The sequence below is a fragment of the Macaca thibetana genome, chromosome 19, assembly GCF_024542745.1.
Source record: "Macaca thibetana thibetana isolate TM-01 chromosome 19, ASM2454274v1, whole genome shotgun sequence".
Classification (NCBI taxonomy): domain Eukaryota; kingdom Metazoa; phylum Chordata; class Mammalia; order Primates; family Cercopithecidae; genus Macaca; species Macaca thibetana.
In genome coordinates this window covers 37,843,100-37,858,285 of record NC_065596.1, presented here as the reverse complement: position 1 = coordinate 37,858,285, position 15,186 = coordinate 37,843,100, and the positions used below count along the sequence as shown (strand labels likewise).

The 15,186-nt window shown below is 44.7% G+C and overlaps 1 protein-coding gene across 1 annotated transcript; it reads right to left on the bottom strand.

Moving 5' to 3' along the window:
* Window positions 1-723: 723 nt before the first annotated feature.
* ZNF549 (zinc finger protein 549) lies at window positions 724-14,784 on the bottom strand. Its single transcript, XM_050768601.1, has 4 exons — window positions 14,480-14,784; window positions 10,753-10,791; window positions 6,303-6,429; window positions 724-4,357 (listed from the first exon to the last, which is right to left on the bottom strand). The coding sequence occupies exons 1-4, from the start codon at window positions 14,510-14,512 to the stop codon at window positions 2,634-2,636; spliced, it is 1,923 nt and encodes a 640-aa protein (XP_050624558.1). The 5' UTR covers window positions 14,513-14,784; the 3' UTR covers window positions 724-2,633.
* Between the last annotated feature and the right edge of the window lie 402 nt (window positions 14,785-15,186).

The following is a 15,186-nucleotide window of genomic DNA, read 5'->3' as shown; positions in this document are numbered from 1 at the left end:
ACTGATGAGAATAATGGCATAAAGAGTTTGGCAGACAAGCTGTATAAGTGGGAATAACAAGGGCAAATTTTCTTGTCTGGTTAGCTCTTTTAAAAAACAAAGAAAATGATCTTGTAAAGATAATTGGAATTTGGGAAAATAACAAAAATTAAGTATGCGTACGGGGTGGCAAAGCAAAATAAGAACTCTTTCAATGTGTTAAGGTCACAGTAACAGCAGAGAAATAAATACTCTAGACTGACATAGAAATTCTAATATTGCAACTAATTTACAAAATAAATACCTTACGTAATATCAGTTGAATAACAATCTTTCCAAGGTTTCTATAATTACACAATTTTTTATTTTTTATTTTTATTTATTTTTTTTCCGAGATGGGAGTCCTGCTCTGTCGCCCAGGCTGGAATGTAGTGGCAATATCTCAGCTCACTGCAGCCTCCGTCTCCCAGGTTCAAGCAATCCTCCCACCTAAGCCTCCTGAGTAGCTGGGACTACAGGCACCCACCACCATGCCCAGCTACTTTTTGTATTTTTAGTAGAGATGGGGTTTTGCCACGTTGGCCAGGCTGGTCTCAAACTCCTGACCTCAGGTGATCTGACCCACCTTGGCTTCCCAAAGTGCTAGGATTACAGGCGTGAGCCACCACGCCCAGCCGAGGAATGCATTTTTTTTAAATAGCACCAAAATAACAGTAAAAGAACACACAGACAAATTAGACTTCATCAAAATTAAGAACATTTTATTTGGAAGACTGAATGAAATAAGGTGAATGAAAAGACGCAAAATAGAATATATACACACATATTTCTTTTCTTTTTTTTTTTTTTTGAGACAAAGTGTCACTCTGTCACCCAGGCTGGAGTGCAATGGCGTGACCTCGGCTCACTGCAACCTCCGCCTTCCAGGTTCAAGTGATCCTCCTGCCTCAGCCTCCTGCATAGCTGGGATTACAGATCCACACCACCACGCCCGGCTATTTTTGTATTTTTAGTAGAGACTGGAGTTCACTATGTTGGCCAGGCTGGTCTCGAACTCCTGACCTCGGGTGATCTACCTGCCTTGGCCTCCCAGGCATGAGCCACTGCACCCGGCCTATACACACATATTTCTAAGACAAGATACTGAGATTACATGAATATCAAAACCCATTAATTAGGCAATAAACCATACAAACAATTCTTAAAAAGAAGGTTTTGTGTATAAAAACTGCACCTCAATGTTTTAAGATAAATGGTTCCACACAAAAATATGCATCTACCTCTCCTTTTGGAAAACCAGACTATAGGGTAACACAATATTTACTTAAGGATTCATCTCCTCACAAGTTAGGAAGGACAGCCTTCTCAGCAGTGGCAATAAATGGGAAGTAATAAAGGTAATTTCTAACTGGCATAACAGATCTGGGTGAATCACAAAAACCACATATCTGGAAGGCAAGGTGTATATTCTCTCAAATCCTGCTTTCCTGCTCATGCAGCAATCATCTCAAACAGAGTACAGAAGTTATGGGAGTCCACAAAATCTTTAGATGACTTATGCTGATGATGTGTGCTGCCAAAGGAGAATCAAAGGTCTGAGGTCCTGAGAATTTCTATATACTCCCAAACCATGAAGCCATAGTAACATAGACAGTTTTGGATGCACCTTTGGATGGGACACATCCACTCTTCTTGGCTACAATATTTTCCACTCTCTGTTTATCACACCTACCTGTCTGGGCCAATTACTGTTCTTACCTGGCCCCAGTAGGTCTTACAACCAGTGACCTGCCTACCAATTCTGTCCTTCAGTGCCCATGACTACAATGAAGGACCTGGGAAATAAGATGCCATGAACAGTGCTAGGAAATACGGAGCATCACTGCAAATAAACAATTCATGCAGACCCCAGCACTTGAGTTTGTCACAAATGCCTCTTCTCAGGGAGACCTCTGGAGCTACAAATAAATCTGGCATAAAATCGACACCATGATTAGGACCACACAGCTCTGTTCTCTTTCCTAGGAGACCTTGGAAACCAATAAAAATTAAGACACATAGGACTAAACTATTTTCTGATCTCATACTATGTCCCTAGGGGCACATAAAGTTGGAGCTGTTCACTCTTCACATTGGCAGAACATATACATCAGCACATGGTGAGACCCCCCATTGTCCCTCTTGGGTAATGTGGGGGAGGGAATATCCCACTATGGCAATCACATAAAAAAAAAACCTATGAAGAAGGTAAACCTCCATGGGCTACAATAATCCAGATTGCTCTTCTTCGTCAAATTTGGGTTTTGTCTATGCCTTGAACAGTTCAGCAAAATGGAAGAGGACCCTCAATAGGCTTTTATTATATTACTCCTTTCAGAATTTGGTGAGCACAGTGGTCTGCATTCCTTGAGCACATGTGAGTGACTGATGAAAAATGTGAGGATATGCCACATGGTAGTGTCTGTTGTAACACTGGGCAGATTAGAAAGTACAAGTAATAATCTCTGGAAAGTTTCCCAAGTACTTGGACCTTGTAGTGAATCTTTCAACTACTGATACGCAGATATATGAGGTTTAATTTCTGTCGGATCCCTTGAAAAGTCGGCTCTCTGGTGTGTTATGGTGAATAAGACAATGGCACATGTCAACAATTGCTAGGGCTCTTCTGTTGTATGTACTTTCTGGTGCCTGACAAGGGAGTATCTTTTGTTGAAGGCTTTCCCACATTTACCACATTCATACGGCTTTTCTCCAGTGTGGATTCGCTGATGCTCAACAAGTTTGTTTTTATAGATAAAGGCCTTCTCACATGCAGTGCAGTTATAAGGCCTCTCTCCACTGTGAACTTTCTGGTGTTGAATGAGGCTGGTGCGGTGTCTAAAGCATTTCCCACATTCACTGCACTCACAGGGCTTTTCTCCAGTGTGAACTTTCTGGTGCTCAAGAAGTCTTTTTTGGTGGCTGAAGACTTTTCCACATTCATTGCAATCATAAAGTTGTTCTCTAGTATGGATTCTTTGGTGCTGAAGAAGTTTAACCTCAAGGTAGAAGCCTTTCCCACATTCACTGCATTCATAAGGCCTTTCTCTAGTGTGGATTTTGTGATGCTTAAGAAGTGTTTGTTTGGAGATGAAGGCTTTCCCACAGTCACTGCATTCATAAGCCCTTTCTCCAGTGTGAATTCTCTGGTGTCGCATGTAGTCAGATGAGCGGATAAATGATTTCCCGCATATGATACACACATAAGGCTTTTCTCCAGTATGAATTCTCTGGTGCTCAAGAAGTCTTTTTTTGTGAATGAATGCTTTCCCACACTCTTTGCACTCATAAGGCCTTTCTCCTGTGTGGATTCTCTGGTGATCAAGAAGTGACTGTTTGTATATGAAGGATTTCCCACATTCACTGCACTGATAAGCCCTTTCTCCAGTGTGAACTCTCTGGTGTCGAATGCGGTCATAGGAATGAATAAAAGATTTCCCACATTCAATACATACATAAGGCCTCTCTCCAGTATGGATTCTCTGCTGGTGCCCAACAAATGTTTGTTTGTGGCGGAATGATTTCCCACATACGTTGCACACATAAGGCTTTTCTCCATTATGGGTTCTCTGGTGTTCCACAAGTGAGTATTTGGAGCTCAAGGATTTCCCACATTCGATGCACACATAAGACCTTTCTCTAGTGTGAATTCTCTGCTGGTGCCCAACGAGTGTTTGTTTATGGAGGAATGATTTCCCACATATACTGCACACATAAGGCTTTTCTGCATTATGGGTTCTCTGGTGTTCAACAAATGAATATTTAGAGTTCAAGGATTTCCCATATTCCCTAAGCTTATAAGCTTTTTCTCCAGTGTGGACTCTCTGATGCTCAGTAACATGAACTTTCTCATTGAAAACTTGCTCACATTTGTAACGTCTTTGTTGAAAGATTTCCCTGCTTCTATGTGCATACTCTTCTCTGCTGTGGGTGGTCTGGTGTTGAAGAAGGCCCAGGATGGTTGGAAAATCCTTCTCAACATCTTTGCATGGGAAGAGATTGTCTGACAGAGGAATTTTGCAGCTATTCAGAAGGAAGGCACTGCTCTCCTCCTTTCTGATGTGTTTCTCTCCGCTGTCCTGGTTCTGGTGCAGTTGCAGGTTAGAACCAAATGAAAACCATTTCCCACTGGCCGCAGAAGTATAAGGCTTCTGCCAGAGAAGTGTTCCCTGGTGCTCAGTGAGGTACAAAATGTCTTTCATGACCAGGATACACATCTCACAAGAATGAGCGTTTGGGATGGAAGGACCTGGCTTTGGAGTCCTGGCCTGTGACACTCCTTGTGCAGAAATAGTGTGCTCAGAAGGGGCCTCCTCAGTCTCTATTCCATGCAAACACCCTAAAAGCATAAAAATGCAAGTGAAGTATATGCAGACTTTGGTGGAAGGGAACAGCTCCATTACAAATACCTATGGAACAGGGACGGATGAGTCCACGATTTGTTTTTTTTGTTGTTGTTTTGTTTTGTTTTTTTTGAGAGTCTTGCTCTGTCACCCAGATGGGAGTGCAGTTGCAGTCACATCTCACTGCAGCCTTGACCTTCCAGGCTCCAGTGACACTCCCACCTCAGCCTCCCAAGTAGTTGGGACTACAGGCATATACCACCATGCCTGGCTAATTTTTTAGAATTTTTTGTGGAGATAGGGATCTCATTATGTTGCCAAGGCTGGTCTCAAATTCCTCAGCTCAAGTGATCCTCCCACCTCAGCTTCCCCAAGTGCTAGGATTATAGGCATGAGCCATCGCACCCAGGCTATGGGTTTGTTTTCAGGACAAGGGAGCTGTTGTCAGGTCAAGGAACATAATACTTGTAGTATTAGGGCTCTGAAGGTTACCATGTAGGGGAAGACCCATAACCAGCAGGAGAACAAGGAATTGGGTACCGTGGTGGGAAGAGGCAGGGGGGCATACAACTCCCTTCTCTGTCAATGGTTTTCAATAGGACGTTGTCTGATGGGAGACAGGGGAGACCTGCACAGAATGTGTGTCACCCCAGGAAAATGCAATTACAACTGGATAGCTGATGTTTGAGAGCTTAAGTAGATAGTCTTTGATTTACAATGGTTGAACTTATGATTTTTCCACTTTATGATGATACAAAAGTGATGTGCATTCAGTAGAAACCATACTTTGAATTTTGAACTTTTCCCAGGCTAGTGATAGGCAGTGTGTATACCCTTGTGATGCAGTGGTAGCAAGCTGCAGCTCTCAGTAAGCCAAGCAATCACAAGGCTGAACAACTGAGACTCTACTGTGTTGCTAAGCTAGGATGTCTAATAAGTTGGGTGTATTAAATGCATTTCTGACTTACGATATTCTCAACTCACAATGGGTTTACCAAGATATAACCCCATTATGAGCTGAGGAACATCTGTATCTGCACAGCTCATAATATTAAATACATTAGGTATAGGCTAATGTTGGAGAACACTGCAGAATAGGAACAGGAGAGGTGGAGAACAGAGGTAGGAGACAATCACAGTAGAAATGACAAGTAGGCAAATTGTCAAGCAGGCAGAGAAAAGAGAAAAATGAGGTATGGCCATGAGCCCTGGCACCAAAATAGTGGGGAACATAGGACATCTGTCTGGTATGATTTGAGTTCAGCCCTGAAATCATGACCTCCCACTGCTCCTAGTCACAGGTCCCAAACCTCGTTAACCCCCCTTGCTATGGCTAAAGACTTCACTACCCTTTCAGGAACACAGGCCTTTCCCCTGTCCCCAGCTTAAGTCAGGAGACTATCTCAGTCCTGGAAGGCAGAAGCAATCCTAAGGGAAAAACAGGGAGGTGGATCAACGACACTGGCCCAGAGTGCCCCAACCCATGACAGACTACAGGAGGGAAACTTATTACAAAAAAACCCTTGGGAGTGGGTGTTGCTGTCATAGTCTAGGGTTCCCTACAAATAGCAACCATGTAAGTACCTATAATTCCTGAGAAAGGCAGGTCCAAAGACATGTCTACTAAAGGCAGGGGGAGAACCTGTAACACAGGTCCACCACAGAAGTGAACCTTAGCAAGGAGTGGCAAAACCAAGTGGTATCGGTTGGGCAAGTTACAAGAGTCTGAACCCAAACTCTTAACTGAAAGGCTTCAGGACAGTAGATGTTGGGGCAGAAAAAACCCAGCCTGGCAACCACAGCGCCTATGTCTTCCACAGGTCAAGAACCAAGGAAAGAAGCAGGGCCCATGTCCAACTCTGGGAAAGACAGGAAACTCCTGGAAAAAGGGGAAGAGCAAAGTCCAACAGAGGTCGATGGTGTGGTTTTAAGAGATCTTACCCACTGAGGCCATAAGCGAAAAGTTCTCCAGCATCACGTCATGATACAGGCACCTCTGAGCTTCATCAAGGAGGCCCCACTCCTCCTGGGAGAAGTACACAGCAATATCCTCAAAGGTCACATGGCCCTGCATGATGGGGGCAGGTGAGATCATGCGCAGACTCAATCCCCAGGAATCCCAGTAAATCTCCCTCCTCCCTAGTTCTCCAACTCAGGGGAGATACCAGGTCCTTATAGTATCTCCCTCTGAGCCTTACATCATGGAATCTTATCCATGCTCCTGCTGGTTCATCTCGCTGGAGACCCAGATATACTGAAACCTGTGCTTACTGTCTTGGCTTAAAGTGCCAGTACAAGGATCCTGAGTACAGCCATACTCCCTCCCAGTTGCACACCATTCATGGGAACACATCTCCAGATCATGGCTGCCACACCTTGAACTCCACCGCCCTCAGCATCCATGACACAGGCACTTCACTGGCTTCTCCACATGCCACTCTGCTCAAGGGGCCCAGGCAGCACTGGCTAAATGCAACACGGATCCAGCACCACCACACATCTTTGTTAGACCCAAGCCAGAGGCAGTCTCAGGACTGTTATGAAGACTTCCCCACCTGGCCTGGCTCTTTGTTCCAATTTCAGCCACTCAGACCTTGTGTGAGCTCAGGCTGCTGAAGTCCACTTCCTCCTCAGTGTTGCCTGTGCTGCCCCCACACCCATCACATCTTTCCTCTCTCCACCTATACTCAGTCAAAGCCTGGGCCCCAGCTGCTCCCACCACAGGCTGAATGACTCTCCCAGTCAATCTCATTTGCTCTTAACCTAATCTGTCCCCCTGTCTGAAACGACTCAGGCCCCACCAAGAGTTACCAACAAAAGTCTGAGCCAGCAGAAGGGAGAAAAAGCACCAGCCCTGACCTTGGTGTCATTTGACCTCCATTACTGCTTTGCCTCTGAATGAATCTCTTAACCATTCCCCATTTAAAGACTGTGCCAGCAGCTGGACACCCGTTTCATCCTACCCCCACACATCCATGGTTACTACTCTTCTTTATCGGTCTTAGTGATGGTTCCCACCTCTAGGTGACCATGCAAGAGACCCAGTCGTTAGAGAATACTCTCTACATCCTTCCTCACTGATGGGATTGCCACTATGACCTGAAGGGTGTTCCTCTTAAATTTGCCATGGTCCACAGGCCAGCCACTGGCTGATGGATAGCTTTCACTTGGATCCGTTCCCTGAACTCCACGTGTCTGTCTCTTGCTGTGCACCTGACACCACCACCAAGAAGTCCCAACATGAGACTCCACATTGTGAAGGCCTAACTCCTGGACTCTGGTTTCCGATTCTGCATGTAAGGAGCTTGGAAGTGGCCACTCTATCACAATAGCAATTAAAGAGTTAAACAGACTAAGAAATGGACAGTTCTTCTAGGATCCACACAGGAAAGATAAGGGCACACCACTGCCCCCAAGATTGGAGAGATAAACAAGGGAATACAGGGGAATCAAGGCTCACAGGAGCAGCAACTCATGAAAGGAACCATAGTGCAAACCAGTGCCAGGTTAAGAAAACCCAACCTATAATACATAAATTGCTGTAAGCTCTGTGTAGACAATTCTGTGAGCTGAAAATTCAAGAGGCACTTATCACTATAAGGGGCCCCCACAATCTTGCAATATTTACCTCCAGAAACTTAACCAAGTTCTTATGGTGAATACTGGGGGAAAAAAAAATCCCCTTGTGCTTCCACCAGAGAGGGGAAAATGAATCATTTAATATGCCATAGCAATGTGTTCCTCTAAACAAAGCCTGCCCTTGGGAGACAACAGTTAACCAAAGTCCAACCTACAGAGGTTATTATCAGAGCCTAATCTATCTGGGGGAACAGAAATAACCAACTACAACCCACTCTAGTAATCCTCTTCCACATAATGGGAGAGAAAAAGCATAACAAAACACTATTTAGAAACACATGAGAATTTCAGTCAAGAGAAACAGGCTCACTAAAACAGAGACCTAACGGCAGGACTTAAAATGCTTGCCCTGCCCGCTGACACACCTCACCACTACATTATTAAAGGCTTATTTACAGCAATTCCTTTTACTGAGCTCATCGTGTCTAGCTATCGAGAAAACATCACAGGCACTTTGGGAGGCCGAGGCGGGTGGATCACTTGAGGTCAGGAGTTCGAGATCAGCCTGGCCAATGTGGAGAAACCCTGTTTCTACTAAAAATACAAAAATTAGCTGGGCGTGGTGGCGGGCGTCTGTAATCCCAGCTACTCGGGAGGTTGAGGCCATTTCCAAAAAGATGTAAGAATCCTTAGCACATACATGCCTGACCACAGGGCATCAAACTACATGAGGCAAAAACAGACAGATCTTCAAGGAGAAACAGATCAATCCACCATCATAATTGAAGTCTTCCACACCCTTTTCTATCTGTTACTGACAGATACAGTAGGCAGAAAACCAATAAACTTAGCTGAATTCAACAACACCATCAATCAACTGGACATAATCACCATCTTTAGATTACTTTGTCCAACAAGAACAGAATACGCACTGTTCTCAAGCTCACATGGAATAGTCAACGAGACAGACCACATTCTGGGCCTGTTTTATAAATCTTTAAAACTTCCTATTTTCCTGATGCTTCAACATCCCCAATACATGATGAGCAACCCACCCCGGTGACCACGTACCCAGCATGCTAAGACTGGTCCCTGTCACAACCTCCCCTTTCTTTCCTCCTTTGACTGTGACTGAATGACATTCAGACACACTAGGAAAGGCGCCTGCCCACAGGTCCTTGCTCTCCCTGTTCACTCCCTGCCTGCTTGGTTGAGTCCACTCCCTGAGAACTCCTTCCATATGGCTCCATGCATGGTTTGCTGTGCCACCCTCTATGACGACCTATGAATGTAACAAATCCTTCACGCTTCTCAGAGTTTCATTTCCATGGCAGTGCTGGAATGATCCTAGAGACCCCACGAAGGGCACTTATTCCCCAGTTTACAATACACAGTCATAAAATACCTCTTAATACATTTAATAGAAATAATACAATGCTCTGTGATCACAATGGAATTCAACTAGAAAGCAGTAAAGCTGGCAAATCCCAAAATACCTGGGAGATGTAAACAAGACTTAATGCATGGAACAAAGAAGAAATACTCAAGATAAATTTAAAAATATTTTTAACTAAATGACAATGAAAACACAACTTAGAATTTGTGAGATGCAGTGGAAGCAGTGCTTAGAATAAAATTTATAGCACTGAATACATATACAGCCGTCCCCGCTCTTAGCCACTATTTTGTTTTCCATGGTTTCACTCACCAGTGGTCAACTGTGGTCCGAAAATATTACATGGATAATTCCAGAAAAAAACAACTCAAAAGTTATAAATGACGTGCTTTTCTGAGTAGTGTGATAAAATCTTACACTGTCCGACACTGTTCTGCCCAAGACGTGAATCATCCCTTTGTCCAGTAGATCCACGCTGAATACATTACCTGCCTGTTAGTCACTATGTGGCCATCTTGGTTATCATATCAACTGTCTCATTATCACAGTGCTTGTGTTCAAGTAACCCTTTATTTTACTTAATACCCCCAAAGTGCAAGAGCAATAATACCAGCCATTCAGATATGTAAAAGACAACCTGTAAAGTACTTCCTGTAAGTGAAAAGGTGGGAGTTTTTATTTTTTATTTTTGAGACAGAATCTCGCACTGTTGCCCAGGCTGGAGTGCAGTGGCGCCACCTTGGCTCACTGCAAGCTCCGCCTCCCGGGTTCATGCCATTCTCCTGCCTCAGCCTCCTGAGAAGCTGGGACTACAGGTGCCTGCCACCACGCCCGGCTGATTTTTTTTGTATTTTTAGTAGAGACAGGGTTTCACCATGTTAGCCAGGATGGTCTCGATCTCCTGACCTCGTGATCCACCCGCCTTGGCCTCCCAAAGTGCTAGGATTACAGGCGTGAGCCACTGTGCCTGGCCTATAATTCTTAACAAGAAAAAAAAAAATTGTACTCTGAGTTTGCTAAGATCTACAAAAAGGACAAATCATGTATCTGTGAGATTGTAAAGAAGGAAAAGGAAACTCATATTCTGTCACAGCTCAAACTGTAAAAGTTTTGGCCACAGTGCATGGAGACCTGCAGTTCCCTATATATGCCCATATCATTCTCATCTCTAAGCATTTGGACATGCTGGAGACTATGCCCAGGAAACCTTTCATCACTTCATCCTATTGGATGCAGAAATGAGAACATCTCTGCATAACTGCTGACCCTGATTAATCATCCTGGGCCTGAGGTGACCCCAGGGACCCAACACGAAGGAAAAAGAGTCCCAGGACATCAGTGTCACCTGCGTCTGTGGGTCAGAACCATGGCTTTAGGGAACAGGGTCAGTGAAGACCTGGGACTTCTTCCACTTACCTGTGATGGTTTCACAAACTCTTCTGTTGCCATGGGAATCTGTAGGAAGAAGGAGGCTATGAATAAAGGTGTTCAAGGTGGCATTTACAAAGGTAAGTTGCTCTTGCCAACTGTGTGACACTAGACAAAGACCTACCCTCTCTGAGGTTGCCTTCATCTATAAAATGGAAACACTTAATGGTGGCTATCTCGTAGTGCTATTGTAGGCATCAAACTCATTCATACGTATCCAATACTAAGATTTAGTTAGTACTGACTATGGCATTAAGATTTCTGTAAACATTTTTTAAAACTCTGGTGTTTCTTACTTGCCATTTAAGTCTTTATGTGAATGTGGTATCTTTTCAAATTATTAGAGGCTTCTGTGATTCCTTGACAATAAATACATAGTGTCTTTTCCCACACCATTCTCTGATTCTGATACCAACTAGGTGTCCTACAATCCAATCCTATTCTAACACTACCTACCTGGGAGTTGCATCTAAACCAACAGGTTTAAGGGCTCAGTCATACAAAACTGTCCTCACTTCATACGCCAATTGCAAGCCAATGTCCAGACCACTGTAATTTTCTCCACTTGGCTACAAATTTGGGGGCTGCCATGACCTCTCTCCTTAGGTTCAATAATTTGCTAGAACCACTTACAGAACTCAGGAAAATGCTTTACTTATGTTTACCAGTTTATGATAATGGATGTAACTCAGGAACAGCCAAATGGAAGAGATGCATATGGCAAGGTACTGGGGAGGGGGGTAAAGCAGAATATACTTCCATGCTCTCTTATGTCACTCTCCCAGCATTTCCAAGCGTTCACAACCTTGAAGCTTCCAGAACCGTTAAAGATTTTATATAACCTAATCTCCAGATCTCTGTACCCCTCCCTGGAGGCCAGAGGTACGACTTCAAGTTCAAATTCTATAATCACTTGATTTGTCTGGTGACTGACTCCACCCCGTCTGTACACCCTAAGCCATCTCATAAAACTCAAGTGTAGTCTTCCCTTATCAGCTGTTTTGCTATTTGCAGTTTCAGTTACCCACATTCAACTTCAGTGTGAAAATTATAAGTAGTAAATTTCAACTTCAGCCTGAAAATAGTAATATTAAAATTCTAATATTAAATATTAAAATTCTAGAAATAAACAATTCAAGTTTTAAATAGTGCACCATTCTTTATTTATTCATTTATTTTTGAGACGGAGTCTTGCTGTGTCGCCCAGGCTGGAGTGCAGTGGCTTGATCTCAGCTCACTGCATGCTCCGCCTCCTGGGTTCATGCCATTCTCCTGCCTAAGCTTCCCGAGTAGCTGGGACTACAGGCGCCTGCCACTATGCCCGGCTAATTTTTTGTAGTTTTAGTAGAGACAGGGTTTCACCGTGTTGGCCAGGATGGTCTTGATCTCCGGACCTCGTGATCCACCAAGTGCTGGGATTACAGGTGTGATCCACCACGCCCAGCCAATAGTGCACCATTCTAAGTAGCGTGAGGAAATCTCACTCTTTCGAGTTTAGTCCCTTCTTCAATATAAGAAGGGTGAATAGTACAGTAACATATTTAGAGAGATACCACATTCACATAACGTTTTTTATAATTTAATTTTTGGTTTTTTATTGTCTCAACTGCAGTTACATAACTTTTATTAACTTATAAAGTATAATTGTTCTATATTATTTCCAGTTATTTACTGTTCATCTCTTATAGTGCCTAATTTATAAACTGGATTTTATTATAGGTATGTAGTCTAGGAAGAAACATAGTATATACATGTTGGGTACTATCTGCAGTTTCAAGCCTCCAGTGGGGGTCTTGAAAAGTATCCTCTGAGGACACGGGGGAACTACTGTTCAGACATTCATTGTTCAACTACTAAATGGTATAGCCTATTGTTCCTAGGCTACAAACCTGTACAGCAAGTTACTATACTAAATACTGTCAGCAACTGTAACACAGTGATAATTATTTGTGCATTTAAACATTTACAAACTTAGAAAATGCAATTTGCCTCCTGATCAGAAAGAAATAAAATGAAAAGGTACAGTAAAAATATGGTATCATAATCTTATGAGACTAGCGTCATTGATGTGGTCAACATTGTTATGTGGTACATGACTTATCACAAGACACTTTTCACTGAGGAAATTACAAGGATTTTAGGAATTCCGTGCCAGGAAAGCATGACAAAAAGCAAACATATGGCCAGGCGCGGTGGCTCAAGCCTGTAATCCCAGCACTTTGGGAGGCCGAGACGGGCGGATCACGAGGTCAGGAGATCGAGACCATCCTGGCTAACACAGTGAAACCCCGTCTCTACTAAAAAATACAAAAAAATAGCCGGGTGAGGTGGCGGGCGCCTGTAGTCCCAGCTACTCGGGAGGCTGAGGCAGGAGAATGGCGCAAACCCGGGAGGCGGAGCTTGCAGTGAGCTGAGATCCGGCCACAGCACTCCAGCCTGGGCGACAGCGCGAGACTCCCTCTCAAAAAAAAAAAAAAAAAAAAAAAGCAAACATATTTATTAGTGGCATTTTAATCAGTTAATTGCTTGCATAAATTTAATCCGTTGAATCTATACAGTCTAAACTTGTATTTTCCTGGGAGAGCTGCTCTTGCTGGGCTTGGGCTGCTCCGCTAGTCTGGCTGATCTTTTTCTGGCTCCACACAGAGTGAACAGCTCACCCAGTCTTCTGAATGGTGACTACACAGTGTCCCACCCTCAAATCCATCCTATGCAGTGTGTATTCCTTACACATTCCCTCTGGAAGTACCTCTGGAACCCCTTGGCCCTCCTATATGCAGGCAGCCTCGCAAGGCCGACCCACACTTCCCCAGCCTCAGCCCTCCCTCTCTTCATCTCAAAGTAAAACCTTAAGATTTCCCGTTTAAATTTAAGGCTTGACCTGAGTCTAGGCCCCAGCCTGTCACCATTTACACATCACTGAGTCAGTCTCCTCCCACGAAATTTCTACTTATGATTCCAACTGCCCATGTAACAACTTCACTCTGTGGCAGTTTAGAAACACCACGTCCAAAATTCAACTCCTACTATCTCCCTGAAATCTGCTCACCCACCAGATTTGTCAACTCTTGCAGGTGTTCAGGTAAAAGAAAAACTTGGGTTCATACTTCACTCCCACTTTTGCTCACAAGCACAAATGATGCAACAGAAAATCCTGCTGGCTTTACCTTTAAGATCTACCAAGATTCTTATTACTTAGGTCCCTTCAGCCACCCGTCTGATGAAGAATCCACCATAATCCTCCTGGAGTCTACCACAGCAGTCTCCTCACCAAAATCTCTGCGTCCATCCTCATCACTCCGTAACAGTCTGTTCTCTCCACTCATGGCCTTTGAAATATTTTTTCAGACCCTCACTCAGATCGTGTTCTCCTTTAGTTCACAACCCTCCGTGGCTCCCAACGACTCAGAATTAAAACCCGGCTTCTCAGGCTGCCATGGCAGCCGTGCCTTCTCCTCATTCTCTCTGCTCCCTGCAGACACCGGTCGGCCCCCAGATTTCCGAATGCTCGCGAACCCGGCGCACCTCCCAGGCTCTGAGCATGCAGCTCCCACCATATGCAACGCTCTCCCTTCTTCACCTCACCGCCCGTCAGCTCTGAGGACCCCACCCAGAACGCCTCGCTGTCAAGGGCCCTGAACTGCAGAGGCCCGCGCAGGTGACCCCAATCCGGGGCTTGAGGACCCGGGTGAGGATCCGAGGACGCCGCTCTCACCTGCGGTGTATTCACAAGCGCTGCCGCAGCCATGGGACTCTGGGCGGGGCGGGGCCTGGAGACGCGCGCGGTAAAGCCCGGGATCCGGTGGGCGTGCGGTGGCAAATCGCTGGGCGACGCTCAGACCGAGACCAGGCCAGCTCCTCTGCAGGCGGACACCACCTCCACCGGTTTCCGGCTCCAGTTACCTGGCCCGGGCCCAGCCAGCCGGAACCGCCTACCGGCGGACGCACTCCCGTGCAGCCAAAATGACCACCACCGGAAAGACGCCGGAAGATTCCGGCGTATTGCGCCCCTACGCAGGTGCCTCTTTCCTGGGCAACGATTGGTCCAAGGCCCCGGCACGCTCGGCGCACAGTATTCTGGGTGGTGTAGTTCCTACCACGCCGCAGTCCGCGGCGCCCTGAGAACGTAATCCGAGAGGGTGAGGACAAAGGAAAAAACCCGTCGAACTAGGATCAGCAAAGCCTATTACATACATATGATAAAAGAATACGATTTGATATTCATTTCTCAACACGAAAGTTGACATATATTGCATTCAGTACATTAAAAATGTTGACAATTGAGAATTGAAGCAGTCCTTAAATTTTTTTTTTTTTTTAAATGTAGAGACTATAAACCAAAAATAAAATTCAAAGGCCTCCCAACTATCTGAATGGATCCCTCCTCTCAGCATTATAGAGTTAACCTGAAAATCTAGTTGA

What these genes read in the sequence shown, in the direction of transcription:
- ZNF549 (XM_050768601.1), bottom strand. Translation starts at nt 14,512, where the DNA reads ATGGCTGCGGCAGCGCTTGTGAATACACCGCAG. An exon ending in CGCTTGTGAATACACCGCAG is followed by an intron (nt 10,792 to 14,479) that starts GTGAGAGCGGCG and finishes TTCTTCCTACAG; the next exon opens with ATTCCCATGGCAACAGAAGA. An exon ending in AGTTTGTGAAACCATCACAG is followed by an intron (nt 6,430 to 10,752) that starts GTAAGTGGAAGA and finishes CCCATCATGCAG; the next exon opens with GGCCATGTGACCTTTGAGGA.